Genomic DNA, 18677 nt, shown 5'->3' on the forward strand with positions numbered 1-18677 from the left:
GCTATGCTGTAATAACGCTATAGCAGGGTAAGTTAAAATTAACTCCTACTTTTAACGTCAATCTATACTAATAAACGATTTTAAAACGGAATTTAAATTAAAAACTATTACGTGCCATCGCAACCGTAAAAAAAATAGTTAATAAATACAATCAGTATAAGTAAGCTAATAAGCATGCTCTTGCATATATATGAGAATATAATAATACTATTGACAGTCGGTAAAGCTATTTATCGTTAAAGAATAAATCAGAATCACCTTAAGAAAATTGTAATCATTTCAGAAATATTTTATGGTGTGTGTGTGCGCGCGCGCGCACTTACGTGTGTGTATATGCGCGTTAGCGCGTGAATTTCAATAAGGCCTTGTTTTATTACTTCATATAGTCAAAGAAAGAATAAGGTTTAACAAAAATTAAAAGGTGAAAGCATACAAAATACAATGACAATGAAGATAGATTAAGCAAAAGGTTGCAGATCGCTACAAGTGAAGTGTGTGTGTGCGCGCGCGCGCGCGCGCGTGTGTGTGTGTGTGTGTGTGTGTGTGTGTGTGTGCATATATATATATATATATATATATATATATATATATATAAACAACTGAAACATGTTTATACCATTAATGGTATACGTCCATGTGTAACCATAAAAGAAATAAATATTATATATATATATATATAAATTATACATTCAAAAACATGCTCTCTCTCTCTCTAAATAACTGAACACACACTAAATACAAATTTTTAATTATGGAAGGAAAACAATGTGCTTGACAATTTTGTATATAGGTACTTACTTATTTATACGTGAGACTGTAAATCACAAATGGTAGCTCATATTTCATCAATAATATTCAAATCAATTCATCTCTACTGTTATACACATAACAGGAATATATGAAGATATACGAAAATAAAATTATATTAAACAGACCACCGATACAATATGAAAATGATATATTAAGTATAAAAGTATTTATAAAGAACAATTGAAATTATTTAATAAATAAAATGTTTTACGTGTTTTGGAATAAACTCGTACACGTAGAGTAGAAATAAGACTTCAATAAGACAATTTCTTCAACGCTGAGTTTTTTTCAACCGATATAATGAAATAATAAAATGTATGTAGAACCATTAAATAACTTTTGAATCGCTACACGTACAAAGATAAAATTTAACAAACGTTCCTACCTCGAAAAGGTCTAATCTACGATATCAGGCCGCAACACATCGCCAAAACCCGCAGGGAAGCTAAATAAAAAGTTATGAGTGGAGGAGTTAGGGTTGTGATATCACTTATAAAGGCGTTGAAAAACAAAAGTTTTTAAGTAAGAAAAAAAAATCAGGGGTACATCAATAACCAAAATTGGGACCATTTAACATTATTCACATCTAGATTTAAACGTGGTGAGAATACCTCTAAATAATAGAGTGACACACTAAAAAAAAAGAAAATCTAATAGATGTACCAACCTCGAAACGATATATCGGATGTCCGAAAAAGACTCCGGGGTTTCAAGAACGAATATAGTATTTACTTAACAGCACTCAATAGTGTTTACAAGTGACAAAAAACATTTAAGCGGTGTGAACAGTTTTTGTAAACCGGAAGCGTTTTTCACTTCCTTATATGAAGTAAAGGAAGTATTGTGATCGCGAAAAATTTAGGTTTTCAAAATTCAACAGAAATATCCATTTTGACTAGTTTCGGCGTGACGACTGTACGTACGTATGTACCTCGCATAACTCAAAAACGATTAGACTTAGGATGTTGAAATTTTGGATTCAGGACTGTTGTAACATCTAGTTGTGCACCTTCTCTTTTGATTGCAATCGACTGGACCCAAAAGTGTCCAAAAAAACCCAAAATCCAAAAATTTGGATTTCGGATTTTTTGAAACTGCAACTCATTGAGAGCTTTTCAACGATATATGATAAATGGTATTTATATTCATTGGTTCCAGAATTATAGCCAAATAAAACTTTATTTAATGAAATATTTCGTTCTTACAAGGGGAAGGCACATCGGTTGGAATCAGAGTTCATCTCCTTTTTTTTAACATTTTTAGTTAATTTAAATATATTGATTTATTAATAATTATTAACCTCTGATTGTAAAAAACAATTACGATAAATAATAATTCAATAATAAAAAAAAGAAATATGAAAAAATATCAGAAGTTACTAATGAAGTAAAACTTTATGTACTTTCCATTTCAAAAAATATATGTATATGTAGTTTAATAGGCGTACGAGGAAGTCATGTAGTGCTCACATCACATTTTTTGATAGGACACATCACCGGGTAGGGCTGAAACATCGGTTCGTAGTGTTAGTAGTCGACTCAACATGCCAAAAAGTTTACTTCATTAACAGCTTCTGATATTTTTTTATATATATTTTTTTATTGTAATTATTTAATTATTATTTATGGTAAAAATGTTTTTACAATCGGAGGTTAATAATTAATGAATGAATCAATATATTTAAATTAAAAAATAAAGTTAAAAAAAAGGAGATGAAGTCTGATTCGAACCGATGTTCCTACCCCTTGTAAGATCCAAATATTTCATTAATTAAAATCTTATTTGGCTATAACTCTGGAACCAATGAAAATAAGTACCACTTATGATATCGTTGAAAAGCTCGCAATGAGGGTTTATTACTGCAATTAAAAAAGTCCTAAATCCAAATTTTTTTTGTATTTTGGACTTTTTTTGGACACTTTTGGTTCGGCCGATTGAAATCATAAAGGGAGGTGAACAACTAGAAGTTACAACTAGAACTACAAGTTCTAAATCAAAAATTTCAACATCCTACGGCTAATAGTTTTTGAGTTATGCGAGATACATACCTATGTAAAGACGTTACACCGAAACTAGTCAAAATGGGTTCAGGGATGGTCGCAATAGATATCAGTTGAAATCTGGAAACCGAAATTTTCGCGATTACAATACTTCTTTATTTTGTACAAGGAAGTAAAAAAAACAATATAACCGTTAACAGTTTAAATTTCACAAAAAAAAAATACCCCACAATTTTTTGATAAATTTTACATTTTTATCATTAGTATTTGCTTATAGGTGAGCTTACACTTAGATCACTGTTATACTAAAATAAACATAAAACAATTAACATAAAATTCAATCCGTTTATTAAAAATATAAATTTACAAAATATTTATTATTAAATAAATATTATCGACCACTGCGATCGAGAATTACTATATCTGCCTTTCGTACGAAAGATTCTAAAATGAAATCCCTGTAACTTACACTAACTTTTGTGGCACATCTATTAAGATTCTTCAAACCAAACCTACAAACCCGCGCCACAAACAAATACATCAAAACATTCAGAGCTCCCAAGGACTTAAGATGCTCTATAGAGCACAGGACATACAGTCATTAGAAGTAGCTCATAGAGTATACTAAGGACTAAAGAGCATTGAAGCTCTAAAGAAGCTCGATTAGATTGAAATTTACTAGTATAATTCAAGAATATTACAATCAATTTACAACCAGTTTTATATTATTTAGTGATCGAAAGTCATAAACGTTTCTTTATCTCTTCTTTTTGAGGATCATATTTTCTTTTGAGAGGATTTCCCCCTCCACGGTTTTTTCTAAGGTTAATTAAATTGAAGGGAAACGGTAGAATCTTTACCGTTGGATCCTCTTCCAAAAGCTTTTTAACTAAAGAAAATACGCTATGAAAATTTGCAATCCAAAAAAAGTTGAACCCAAATGGGATTTGGACTCGATACCTGTAGGATAAAAAGCAAAGTCTTGTTACTGTATCGATTATACCCGATTACAATTTTGTTTGTAATCTTGATTTTATTTTTTTCATTTTATTATCCTGCTTTTTAATCAAAAACCCAAAAGGTACGGAAAAAAATTTATCAATAAGCTATGCAATAAAGTAATAAGGATAACAGTACACAAAATATGCTTTGATAATACAATAAGACCGATTTTTAAAATCAATCACCAACAGTAGCACTGTCTAGACTCTAGACTACACTAAAATACGGAACTCGTACAGATAGAGTGTCAGGGTCAGAAAAGAGGGACATAGCTAAGAGAGAGCGAAAAACAGAGGTGAGAAAGAGAGAAGGGGAGAGGGAGAACAATCAGGATGGAAAAACAATAAAAGCGCAATGGAGGTACGTGTAAGGGTGAGGTAGGTCTGGAAAACAGAACGGAATCGTGTCACTAGGTCAGACAGTTTAACCCGATTACGAAAGAAGGAGCATCAACAGGGGAAGAGTGATAAAGAACGATAATGGCAGAGGATGGGTATTAAAGGATAGGTATAACGAGATGCCTGTTGCTCCAGGAGGATGCTGTTACATAACTAAGCACATTATGTAACCGTATACATTCTCTCTCACTATGAATATATTTTCAACATACTTTGTGCCTGAAAAAGAAAAAAACACACACACACACACACACACACACACACACTACATCGCAAAATCGACTAAAAAACCGGCTGTTTGGTGAAATAAACTTATTTAAATTAATTTGACAACACGAGTAAAAATCTTCTCATGATAAATAAACCGCTATACATTTTTTTTCTGTGTGATATTTTATAATAATAATAATCAGAAATTTTACAATAAATTATTAGAAAGATTAAGTAATGATTATTTCACATATAGCGTATGCTATTAATTTTAAAATAATCTTTAAAATACCAGTGTCATCATTGCTAAATAAACCGGTTTTGGGCGGCAATAAATATTTGTTTATAGTAATAATTTTGGTACTGTGTATAATCGATAAGAAAAAGCCAAATCGTATACTTGCAATGAAAGCGACTGTACAATACTTAGTAAAATGCTTAGAATCATTTTATAAACGTTAACAAAACCGGTGCTGTCGCCTCCCCCGACAAACGGTACGTTTTATCGCGCTGTACAAATTTATATCAAACAGATAAAAATATCACCTTACGGTTACGGTACTGCGTTCACCGGTCGCTATGGAAACCGAATCGTCATACATCATAAATAATAATAGAGTTTAATAACAAAAACAAATGAAAAACACATTCAGTTTACCGTCTGTTAGTATAATTGGATTTCATATGTACATCCTATATACGGTACCGGTCGATAATAAATCGTATACGATACGGTACTAATTTATTGATTAATTTGACACAATCAGTGTCTATTGTCGTCATTACTCGTGCGCATGCGTACGAAAATATAAAGTGTTTCGCTTCGTTACACATTACCCGGTGTAACAATTTGTTTTTACCTTTTACATCCCTTGTGGATAATACGATATCTGCAGAATAAGCAAGTAAATTGCATGGATTTTTATACGTTATTTCCAACCGTCTCTGCATTTATATTGCCCGGAGCACAAATACGATACAATATCATTTTTCTCAGATAAAATGCTACTTTATTTACATATTTTTAGAATAGAAAACAATAAAAATAACAATAATTTTTAAGTAGTTAAATGTTTTAAATTCGGAAAATAAAGTTTATCACACCGTAAGGAATTATTTTAATACTAATAATTAATAATGATAATTTTGTTGTTGAACGCAATAATAATATAAATAGTAATAGCTGAAACCAAATATAATTATTTCTAAGAGTAGAACACCTTACTCGGATGAATTATTAGTAAAAACTGTGTCTGACATCAAATAAAACGAAAATAAATCACTATTCCTAACTACTTTAAACGAGTAGAAAAAACTACATTTAAAAGAAAGTTCAACTAAGTAAAAACAAATTAAATGTATTAAACTACTTCATATAAACTTTTTTAACAGACTTCAAGAAAAAAAGGAGGTTATGAATTCGATCAGTTAAATTTTTCATTTTTTGTTCATGCCTGTTAGAATAAATTGTATAAACTTACCTTATTAAAAAGTTACCGACATTAAAATAGTTAATGAAATTATAATAGCTGACAATATTTTTATTGACGCGTTCCATTTCACTAGTTTATTAACACTGAAATTATTTATCTTTTTCTCATCTACTATGTAACGTTACCAACATAAATAAATACAAATTAATTAAATATTACATATGATTAATTTATTACATAATTCAATATGCCTCCTTAAACTTGTATTTGCTTTTCTTACTCTAACTGACCGTCTAGATTAGTATCTCATTATTTTCATCAGACACGCTACTTGAATCTGGTTGTTACTTCCTTGTACGACAAGGAAGTATTGTAATCGCGAAATATCTCGGTTAACAGATTTTAACGAAAATATCCATTTTGACCATTCCTGAATCATTTTGAATAGTTTCGGCGTGACGTATGTACTTGCATAACTCAAAAACGATTAGCCGCAGAATGTTGAAATTTTGAATTTAGGACTGTTGTAACATCTAGTTGTGCGCTCCCCTTTTGATTGTAATCGACTTGACCAAAAATGTCTAAAAAAGCCCAAAATCCAAAAATTTGGATTAAGCCCTGATTGAGATCTTTTCAACAGTACATCAAAAGTGGTACTTATTTTTATTGGTTCCTGAGTTATAGCCAAATAAAATTTTAATTAATGAAATATTTGGATCTTATAACGGAAAGGCATATTGCTTTGAATCCTTCATTTCGTTTTTTTTTTATTTACCTTTTTTAAATTTATCTATATATATATATATATATATATATATATATATATATATACTGATTTATTAATAACTATTAATCTCTGATTGTAAAAAAAAATTACAATAAATTATAATTCAATAATAATAATAATAATAATAAATATGGATAATCAGAAGTTATTAGCGAAATAAAATTTTATGTACTTTTAAAAATGTGTATATGTAATGTACAGGCGTACAAGAAAGTCATGTGGTGTCCACATCAGCTTTTTTACTTCGGTTCAATTCATTTTTAACATCATCAATTATATTGTTTTACAACCCATACACATATTCTTAACCTATTATATTCTTTTCCATTTCGTCAACTTGTCTCGCATTTATTATTTTGTTATTAGCTAAAATTCAGTAGCCTACTTCTTCTTGTTTATAAAGAAACTTACTTACTTCTTATAACTTCTTCTTTTTTATAAAGAAGAAGAAGTAGGCTACTTATTTCTTTTTTACCTTCTTCCCTTTTACCTTTTTCGATGATTTTTCCCTTTCTCCCTTTTTCCCCCGCGCGTAAATCGGACCAGTAGTTTTTTAGTCTATAACGGACACACATATCGGAAACACTGAAATGGAATCGTATGTGTTACTTTTACATCCAACAGAGAGCGCGGTTTTGAAAAAAAGCATGTTTTACCTGTCACAGATGTGACATCTTAAGTAAATAAAAACACGTGCGTATTCGAATGCAACCGTTGTGTCAAAATTTCAAAGCAATCGCTGAAGAACTTTTGGAGATTTAAGATTTTGAACAAACAAACATTTACATTTTTATTTATATAGATCTCAGATGTATTTACTTAAGTAATAAAAAAATTTACGATGACACGAAGTTTCTTTTTACGACTGTGATTATTCGTCGACCGGTTTCTTGTTCCTCAACTGTTTCCGTCTCGGCCAGTTCTTCGGCAGCGTGACCATCCTAAATTACATCCGCCGCGTTCTGGTTATTTATTTCCATACAGACGGTAATAATCTTTTTTCAGATGACCGAATTTATCGCAATGAAAGGATTTTCCTTTCGGTTCGGCAGAAAAGGCATTTGCTCAGTTTGATATTTTTCTTCAGATTGATTTCAACCTTATTTTACTTTTCAGATATTCAACCGATCTATCTTATTCTGCTAATACATCGATCAAATCTCCAATATAAGATGGCAGAAGTCCTTTCAACATGTATCTTAGTTTCTCCTGTTCGATGATTTTTGCATCAGCCACTTTGAGCTCGATTATTGCTTTTTCGGATTCATCAAAAAATAACGTCACTTCTGAAAAATGTTTCAGTTTAATACTTTAGAGATCATTTCTACATATTATTTATAGTGCCGCACATACCGTCAAATACATTTCATGAAACATTTTCATAATATTAGACACTGAACCAATTTTTCAGGTATATTCCAGTTGTTTATTCAAAATTTCACTATAAATATAGTTCGTAGCTTTAATCTTTGCCGCTTTCCAAACATTAAAATTATTCCGGATTTCCAATTTCTTTTGTATTTTAAAAACTGTAATTCTCGTTACAATTTTTAAACTCGACAAATTTGAGAATTTTTTTTTCAATTTGAATACTCTCAATCCCTCCAAAAACACAATATTATTGTGTTATTAATATTGTTATCACAATATTATCTGTTTCCATGACCTCCTTACTTAATTTTAATAATCGAAAGTACAACTTTTTTCTTTTTAATTTTCATTAGTCACTGAATTTTTTTTCTTACCGTGGTTGTATATTTAATACAACCACGCTCTGCTACCATGCTCTCCCTCCCTGTTTGCTTGTTAAGTGGTGGTCGAATACCGAAAAATAGAAGGTTCGCTAAATTAATATCTTTAACTTTGAAAGGTTATTTGGGGGTTTCTATGTTTAGTACCGCTTACCTTTCTTACTTCATTCTTTTATCTCTTGTTGACGCGTATCGCAGGAACCACTCCATTATGCTTATTGTACTGATACTTTATATTCCCGTTAATCTTTATATAGCGTATAGTCAGTCACGCCCCTCCCTCTATTTGACGTCATGCCTTATCTGACCTTCTTCTTGTTTATTTGTTAATAACAAATAAACTAAAAAACTGATAAGGTATGACACGTCAAATACAGGGAAGAACACTGACTAACTAAACGCTTATAAAGATTAACGGAGATATAAAGTATCAGTACAATAAGTTTTGAGAATGGAGTGGTCCGAAACGCGTCAACAAAAAATGAAACTAAGAAAGGTAAGTAATACTAAACAAAGAAACCACGGTGATCTCAGCAGAAAAGATAATAATAACTACTATCTTAACAAAAGTTTTATTTGAGAGTTGTCATATTTCGTTAAAAATCAGTATATTTCCACACCTAATTTTTTCTTCAATAAAACTAAATGGATCATCTTTCTTTAATCGACCTTTATCCAGAATGAACATTAAAAACTACTCCGTTAAAATTTGATTAATGTATACATCAATTACGATTTTGCTTTTAAATTTATGCAGATGAATTAGGAAACTTTTCTAACCTGATCTTGAAATGTTCCCACGCCAAGACACAATACATGTACATCTTGTAGAAACAAATAGGTTATGAAAAGAGTAGGCGAGAGGTAAGAATTGATTTTATCTACCTCACTCTTATTCTAAAATTTCCTAGTATTTAGCTCAAAATTATTTTGAGCTGTCTTACGAAAATAAGTGGATTGAGACTTTCCCGGCTATCCTGGACGTTGTAAGATTTTAGAGAATACTCCTCCTCTACGTTTTCAGCTACCCGAAGAAAGCTTAGGCAAAAAAGTTCGCAGTTCCATCACAATAAGTTACGAATAAACTGTAATTTCCTTAAAAAATTCTTTAGAAGAAAAAAAGAATAAAATGACTAAATAATAGCTAAGGGTTGACTTTAGACATTAATTAATAAATATATAGGTTAATTCCAGTTTTACAATAATACAACAACTTTAATTATAAAATTACATTACAGATATAATATTAAGATTTAATAAAATATATTCATTATTCTATAAATTAAAGTTCCATTTACCAATAATTTTCGAAATATATTTCGAGTACTTTCGGAGCCGTTACTCAATCATCAGGGGTTTCTTATAAGATGTTAATTCAAAATTAAAATATATAATTATATTCAAATTAAAAATCGTTACGTTCATAACAGTCGGACGTCAAGAAATAAAAAATAATTTGTACGTCAATAAGACTGTAACGTCATGTCTGTAAGTTGTTTACGATTATTAAAGATAATACAATCGGTGTTTAGGACTATTAAAGGTAATAGTCGTAAACAACTTACGGACATGACGTAACAGTCTTATTGGCGTACAAATTATTTTTTATTTCTTAACGACCGACTATTACGAACGTAACAAATTTTAATTTAAATATAATTATATATTTAAATTTTGAATTAACATCTTATAATAAATCCCTGATGATGGAGTAACGGCTCCGAAAGTACTGGAAATATATTTTGAAAATTGTTGGTAAGTAAAACTTTAATTTATACAATTGTATTAATTAATACAAAAGGTGCTAAATGCTTAGTAAATTAGATATTCATTATTAATCGGTATTTTAACAACTCCACGATGAAAAATTATTAAATTATTTTATAGGAATTTATTAGATTTGTAGATATCACACCCCTTTTTGTAACACAAATATATCTTACGAATTGTTATAAGGGTAGAGGGGCATATATAAAAATTCGACGAAATTAATTTTAAATGAATTGAATGAAGTCTATAATGCGTGATAGCTTAACGTGAAAATTAAACTTTTTCTAAACAAATTGCACATCGTTTTAAAGGTGAAGGATGTAAGATTTACATGAAATCAGTTTCGTACCTTTTACTTCCCCCCACCGATTCCCATGCACTTGATAAGTTACGCTTGGATTTCATTTTACAGTCGCTTTCAAACGAGCGTCATCCGATTGCAATATATTTAGCGTCAAACCATAGAAAAACTATGTAATATTATAAAAACTAACAATTAATGACAATAAAATACGTTATAAAAAAATCGTATAACGTTTAGAAAAATAAAAATTAATTCCGAGTGTAACGATTTATAGTATAATAAATATAATCGTAAATCAAGGAAACGGACAGAGAACAACAATACGTAGATTACAAGATAAATCGAGAAAGATACCGCTCACACTGCCCAAACGAGTTAGACAGCAAAACAAACCGCTGGTCGTCAAGTGCCCAAATACGAACGATGTTCTGGCACTGTTTTCTTCGATGTCAATTGACAGTAAAATTATCTTCTATATATATAAAAACTGATGTTTGTTTGTTCCGTTTGCGCGTTCCTACATCATTCATCCGACTGCGATGAAACTTTGGTGAATTGTGCGCACGCCCGCGAATGTTGGACCTGCTAGATGACGCTGGGGTCGAAATATTTTGAAAAATTGTATTTATGGTTCCATTTGACTCATATTCAGAATACGTATTAGTTACGTGAAAATAAATATTTTTGAGAAAAATAGACCCGCTAGGTGGCGCTGGGGTTGAGATATTTAGAAAAATTGTATTTATGGACGATTTGGCTCATATTCAGAATATATATTAGTAAAGAGGAAAGAAAACTTTTTGCAAAACTATACTCGCTACGTGGCGCCGGTGTCTCGAGATATTTACGAAAAAACAAACAAATATAAAGACAAGACTTTCTTCTTCTGTATGTATAAAAGGCAATATTCGTATGCGTGTCGGCTATAGACTGAAAAACTACTGAACCGATTTACGCACGGGTTTTAGCAAAACCGTCAGCGTTGCCCGGAGAAGGTTTAAAGCTATTGAAATCCTCGATCTGATCAGTAAAAAGAAAGTTAGAGGTATTTTGAACCGACTACTGTGTTTAGTGAGTAGTTTGAATTAAATCCGATTGGTAGTGCTGTTGTTTAGCCAATTGGATTTATTTTCATTCTGACTTTTATAAAGTGAAAGGTTAAATTTTGTGAAGTTCCGTAATGTTCAGTTTTTTAATGTTTTATCAAACTTTATACCGTGTTCATTTAATCTATATACGAGTATATTCTCAAACCTAGGAATATCGAAGCGTTTCCGGGTTTGCTAGTAAAAAAATAAAGTAAAAATGTAAGATTGGACTACACAAATGAAGTCGATGAGATGATAATCTATTAAGAATAGGAGTTTTAATATTAAATTACCTCACAATAATACACATTTCGAAAATGCGTTCTTGAAAAATGAATTCGGCCAAAAATCCGATTTTGTGATAAGTTACTTTATAGTTTTGCAAGGATGTAAAACGATAAAATCATATACGTTGTCGTAACCGAAATAATGTTTGTTTTACTTGGACAACATCCATTTACTTATCTAAACATCGGTCACTTAATAAAACCGATTCACGCAGGTTAAGTACTTGCAGGCGAACCCCTGAAACCCACCGGGTTGGTCTAGTGGTTAACGCGTCTTCCCAAATCAGCTGATTTGGAAGTCGAGAGTTACAGCGTTCAAGTCCTAGTAAAGCCAGCTATTTTTACACAGACTTGAATACTAGATCGTGGATACCGGTGTTCTTTAGTGGTTGGGTTTCAATTAACCACACATCTCAGGTATGGTCGAACTGAGAATGTACAAGACTGACTACACTTCATTCACACTCATACATATCATCCTCATTCATCCTCTGAAGTATTATCTAAACGGTAGTTACCGGAGGCTAAACAGGAAAAAGAAAAAAAGGCGAACCCCTGATATAAGTCTATCTACACTTTTTTATTTGATAACGAATGAAGAAATTTTAATTTCCAACAGTTAAAAAGATATTTTACGATCGAAGATTTAAAATTTTCATCGAGTGAAGTGTATATATAAGCGAGTGCCAGTATATATAAGCCAGCTATATTCATCGAGTGAAGCCTCATTAAGGAAAATATTTAAACAGCTGTTTGTAAGTGAAGGTTGTTTATGAAAAATTACTAAGATTTCAGAGCCAAGGTCGGCGGTTATTTATACGTTACGTAAAAAAATAATTATACTTATATGAGAAAGAATGCTTCAATTAAACGATTAAATCAGCTGCTGAATTTTCAAAACAAATAAAATCCTTTAACCTTAAAATTTAATTTTTTGTTGTTAATAAATAAGGCAAAACAGACGCCAACAAACATGAGTACATTCAAAATCCTTCTGTCGAAACTTTTCCTACTTTTTGATTCAACAGAAGCTTAAACAAATTGAGAAATGTTCAAAATACGGGTGGAGGTTTTTCTTAATATCGATAAATTAATATTTTCTGACTGTTTTATTACATTCTTTAACGGGCAGAAAAAATGTAGTGAAATTTAAAAAAAATATTTTTAATTTGTTCATTATAAACACTTTTATCAGTTTAATTTTTAACTAGTCGTACAACATGCTCGCCGCTCTCGATCCGGCAAGGTCATATCCAACGTCAAATTTCTAATGCGATAAGCGATTAAGGTACAATAACTGTTTTTTAAAACAAAACAAACGCACACTCGATAAGGCCGGTACGTATATTATTTATATCATCCGCTAACCAGGGGATGATTATGCAACACCGCCGATAAGTATAGCGTAGTCCAGTGATTCCCAAACTGTGCGCCGCGGCACCCCAGGGAGCTGCGGCCTCTTCACAGGGGCGTCGCGAAATATTGTAAAAGCTTCATAATTAATTGAACAAAGACATTTATAATTATTAATTTAATGTTAATAAAGTAAAAAAAATAATGAACATACACTTGTTTTATATATTTTTATCTTTTACTTACGAGTAATCATACTTTTACTTAGGGTAGGGCGCCATGGAAGAATTTTAATCGAAAAAAGGCGCCGCGACTCAGAAAAATTTGGGAACTACTGGTGTATTCGTTACATTATGTTTACGTCCGGTCTACGCGACCAGCACAATTACGAGAGATTACAGATCAATACTTATTACACACAATTTTAAGAACAGCTTACCAAAATTCCATTTGACTTCTTCAAACGCTTTCGGTTACTTTGCCATTTTCAGGAAGAATTTATAATGAAAATATATAAAAATGTAAATTTACATAATAAAATTAAATACATAACAATTTATCTTAATGTATGTTTTGTAATGTTAAACTCGTAAGTTAAAGTAACTACGTCCGTTTTATGAGAGTATCACAACTGTGGAATAAATTGTAATATAAATTGCATCACGACTGTCATATAAGTTATGATCTTCAGATCATAACAATTGTGATACTCTTATAAAACGGACGTAGTTAGTTTAACGTTACATTACACTATCAATTGTTATGTATTTAATTTTATTATGTGAATTTACATGTTTATACATTTTAATTATAAACTATAAATTCTCCTGCAAGATGGCAGAACAGCCGAAAGCGCTTGAGGAATTCAAATGGAATTTTAGTAAACTGTTCTTAAAATTGTGTATAATAGTTACTTTACCAACGGTGCCACGTTCGAAAAACTTAATTAGATCAATACTTATTTCACCCCGATTTTATAAAAGAATTTAAAACAATATGAATTAATCGATTACTGTTTAAATGTGTACAAAGCAGAAACCCTGAAAATATATCGCTAAAAGAACTTACCTGAGGGTGGTGTATCCACGTGAATAACTTCCTCTGGATTAATCTGTCGATTTAAATTTGATTTCCTTTTAGAACTTTTATCTCTTTCTCTACGAGGTGTACTGCTAGTAGTAATGGGAATATTACAAGGCACAAGAGGAGGACTTTTCTGTAAAAAAAAAAAAAAAAAAAAAAATCAGAACAATAACCAAACGAAATTAGCTTACGATATGCAGAAATATAAATTAGCTTACGATATGCATAAATATATAACACAATCGTATACTATTTTTTGTATAATATTTTCACTTACCAACAATCTTTAATAAAAGTATTCGAGCGCTTTCGGAGTCACTTATACATCTTCAGGGAGATTTCTTGAAGTTATTAATTTAATATTCATATATATAATTCTTTATGATAACTATATATAAACTGAAGTTAAAATTGTTACGTTCATAATAGTTGATTGTCAATTAATATATTAAGTTATACGTTAATAAAAAATGTAACGTCATGTCCGTAAGATATTTACGACTATTATCTTAGAAAATTAAATCCTATACTAGTTCTCCTTTTTGGAAAACTAATTTTTATTTTACTTTTAATATACATTCTCATTATAAACAGCACCGACTCGATAAACGGGGGCTGTCTACCTAAAACACTACACTAAAGAAGATAAGGGTCAACGTGTTTACATCGATTGCATGCAATTCAAACGTCCAAAACCGCCTATGATTGTAGGGGAACAACAAAATTCCGTGCCGTGCTTATTAAAACCTAGCGAGAAATAAAGTTGTTTCTCGTCATGCTTTTCGTTACTGTCGCGTATCAACAAACCGAGTCGACCAAAAACCAAGCGATGTTTTGCCATATATATATATATATATATATATATTTTATTTAAAAAAAAATAAAACTTCCCCTAAAATAAGATATTCATTATCTTCACTAAAGGTTGCATGATTTACATCATTACTTTCAAAGAAAGCGACTGTTCGTGCAACTTGAACGTCAGATAATTTATAGATATTAACAAACATAAGAAAGAACTTAACGAACTACAAATTAATTTAATCCCTTCTGCGAGGGAACAACGCATTATACACAAGCCTCCAGTTTGTAAAAAAAATTCCCAGGTAATATTTATATATGTTCGTACGAATAAAGGATGAACGAAAAGTTACCCGGCTATGAATATATTAATTTCCCGAAGCGAATATTTGCTTGTAGGCTGGCATGTAGGTGAATCGGTAGGCAACGCTTGACCTTGAAGCAATAACGTATATACAACAATAAAGTAATCTTTCCGTATTTTTTTTGGTCGATGGCAGGTATACTATAAAAGACTAACGTGCTTTTCCACAGTCTTAACGTGGATTTATTCTTGAGAATTATTTTAAATCGCAACTGTTTTTAAAAAACCAGGAAGACTTTTCGTTGATCAAGCGTACCCAATAAGTTAACAATTTCACGCGTAGTCGCTCGGTAATCTAGATGAACGAAAACAGTCTAGCTGGCCAACGGTTTTAAGTGACGATTCATTACAACGTGTCTGTGCATTCTCTGAACCTCGAAGAACTTAGAGGCCAGCAAGGAAGGCTTGCGCATTCTCGGTTTGAAAGAAAATCCAAAAGGTGTCAGTATTGTGGCGGATGATAGTGAAACTGAGCGTAATATCAGAGACAATGAGAAGATTAATGAATATACAATAAAGACGGTGGCCACTAATGTCCTGAGACCCCGTATGATTGTTTACAACATCCCGCGAGATTTGGGAGAGTAAGGATTCGTGGATGAGGTTCTGACTCAGAATACAAAATATTCAGAGGATGATTTTAAAAAATTGTTTCGAGTAGTTTTTCGTGCAGGAAACAGGGACAGCAGTAATGTGCATTACATAGTTGAATATGACAAGCAGTTACGTGCTGTTTTTCTCGGAAAAGGAATGTTATTTGAAAATTATGAATCTTCCAAGATCAAGGTTTATATTAGAGCGAGTCGGTGCTTCCGGTGTTCCGGATTAGGACATGTGGCCAAAGCATGTAAAGGCGAGGAGCTGTGTTCCTACTGCATCAAGGAGGGACATTATGCAAATAACTGTCCAATTAGGAAAGCAGGTGATCCTCCTAATTGTGTTAATTGTTCCCATGTTGGGAAGTCTGCGTCTCATGGATGTAGGTCAGATGAATGTCCCGCATATAGGCGTGCGCGGGAGGTGTGTAACAAGACTGATACCTAGAAGTAGGTGATTGTAGGGGCAGTTCGAAGTTATTTTAGGTTATTTTATGTTCTGTTCATAATTATGTTTTGCTACGTTTCTATGTCTTTGTTTTTGTTAACGTGTATTATCGTACTGCTCGTGTTGTTTCTGTTTGTGTTGTCTCTGTTGTTGTTCCTGCTTCTTGCTTCGCGAATTTCCTAGTTTTGATATTTTTATGGGTGTTCTCTTGTATGAATACTTTTATAGTTTTCTTATTTCGTTGTAGTTTTATTACTTTGTTCGGCTACTTATCTTCTTGTTAGGGCTTAGTTAGTTTTGTTATTGTGTTTGTGTTTTGTTGTTTGTTAAATTATGTTATTGTTGTCTTTGAATGCTTTGATTGCTTTTGTTTTCTCATCAGTGCCTTCTAATTGTAGGTTTTAAGTCTTTTGATTCATTACTTTGCTGTTTTTATTAGTGTTTTATTATTATGGTTTAATGTGTATCTAGTTCTCTCATCATGTTATGTGTTGAGCTCATTCTCCTCTCGCGTAGGTTGTGCAGCTCGATCGGTGTGGTCTCGTTTGAGCTGATAAATTGTATCAGTTTAGGGTTAGCGTCTATGTTAGATGACGTACACCGATGTGAATGTCGCTTGCGGCATTCGCATCGGTGGATCTTGTCAATGATCAGACTGAAATATTAAAGCGGTCTTGAGGCTATTGAAGATGACCTACAGTAAAGCCCCTAAGGGCTAGGTACGGAAGGGGTAACCCACCGGGTTGGTCTAGTGGTTAACGCGTCTTCCCAAATCAGCTGATTTGGAAGTCGAGAGTTACAGCGTTCAAGTCCTAGTAAAGCCAGATATTTTTACACGGATTTGAATACTAGATCGTGGATACCGGTGTTCTTTGGAGGTTGGGTTTCAATTAACCACACATCTCAGGAACGGTCGAACTGAGAATGTACAAGACTACACTTCATTTACACTCATACATATCATCCTCATTCATCCTCTGAAGAATTATCTAAACGGTAGTTACCGGAGGCTAAACAGGAAAAGAAAGAAAGGTACGGAGGGGGTGGCGTGGCGGTCGGACCCGTCACATGGTGGGTGTCTTCTCGTAGTCAAGATTGGAATGTCATATTTATCATATTCACGTCGTGCAGGAATAGCGAGTACCCCGTCATATAAAAAGACTTGATTATTGCCAACGGTTTATGTATTTTCTTCCGGGCAATATTCCCATCTCGGATAAAATTTTCTTAGTAAAGAGGCACGGTTTCACCTACGTGGCTATTATATGGACACTTATATAAAAACAAAACAACCGATATTCACAAAAAATCGAAGTTTTGTGCGCAATTGCTCGTAAGAAATAGTAGGTCCATTATTTTTCACAGAAACAGTAACATCTGAACGCTATCAGCAAATTATAGTTGACTTCATAGCGCTGTTAAAGATGAACCACAGTGCTGGATGCAGCAAGATGATGCAACAGCCCGCACACCGACTAACACAATTTTACTGCGACGTGACTTCTTTGGGAGAAAGTTACTTCCAGTGGTCTATGGGCATCTAGGTCACCAGATTTATTTCTCACGGACATTTTTCTTTGGTGTTATTTAAAAGTAAAAGTATTCAGAAATAATCCTCGCACAATCGATCGACCCAAACGGAATACTGAAGTCAAAATTTGCTACGTCCAGCGCTGTATCCACGCAACCAATCCGTAGTTGTTCGTAGCCGGGGTAACTTTTCCAGGTACGAATATTGTCGTAATAAATTTTAATATTGTTTATTTAAAAATTTTTTTTATTAAATGTAAAACTACTTGTTTGAATATATTTAATTGTTTTAATCTTCATTTTTGAAGTCAAGATGATAAATTAAATAGGCAATATCCAAAATCATTAATATCAGTATAACAGCATCACAATTTCGAAAAATTTTACATTTTTCTACTTTTTAAAAATTTGGGAGCTCATTCATCAGGATACTTTTTTGAAAAGATCAAAATATTCTCTAAAATTGATTTTAAATAAATTAAAAACCAAATTTAAAAAAAAAGTAGATATTTTACTTCCTTGTACAAAGTGAAGGAAGTATTGTGATCGCGAAAAATTTCGGTTTTCAGATTTCAACGGAAATATCCATTTTGACTAGTTTTAGCTGAAACTACAGACTGATCTGTCTGTACGTATGTATGTATCTCGCATAACTCAAAAAC

The 18677-nt window shown here is 32.0% G+C and overlaps 1 protein-coding gene across 1 annotated transcript in view; it reads right to left on the reverse strand.

The window, feature by feature from the left end:
- The window catches only part of LOC142327040 (uncharacterized), a 520738-nt gene that overhangs the window by 313181 nt on the left and 188880 nt on the right, over positions 1-18677 (reverse strand). Inside the window, exon 5 of the mRNA XM_075369808.1 lies at positions 14262-14409. Coding sequence (XP_075225923.1) covers positions 14262-14409 — 148 coding nt within the window. The remainder of the gene's footprint in view (positions 1-14261; positions 14410-18677) is intronic.

This window comes from Lycorma delicatula, chromosome 6 (genome assembly GCF_047948215.1).
Source record: "Lycorma delicatula isolate Av1 chromosome 6, ASM4794821v1, whole genome shotgun sequence".
NCBI classification, from domain to species: domain Eukaryota; kingdom Metazoa; phylum Arthropoda; class Insecta; order Hemiptera; family Fulgoridae; genus Lycorma; species Lycorma delicatula.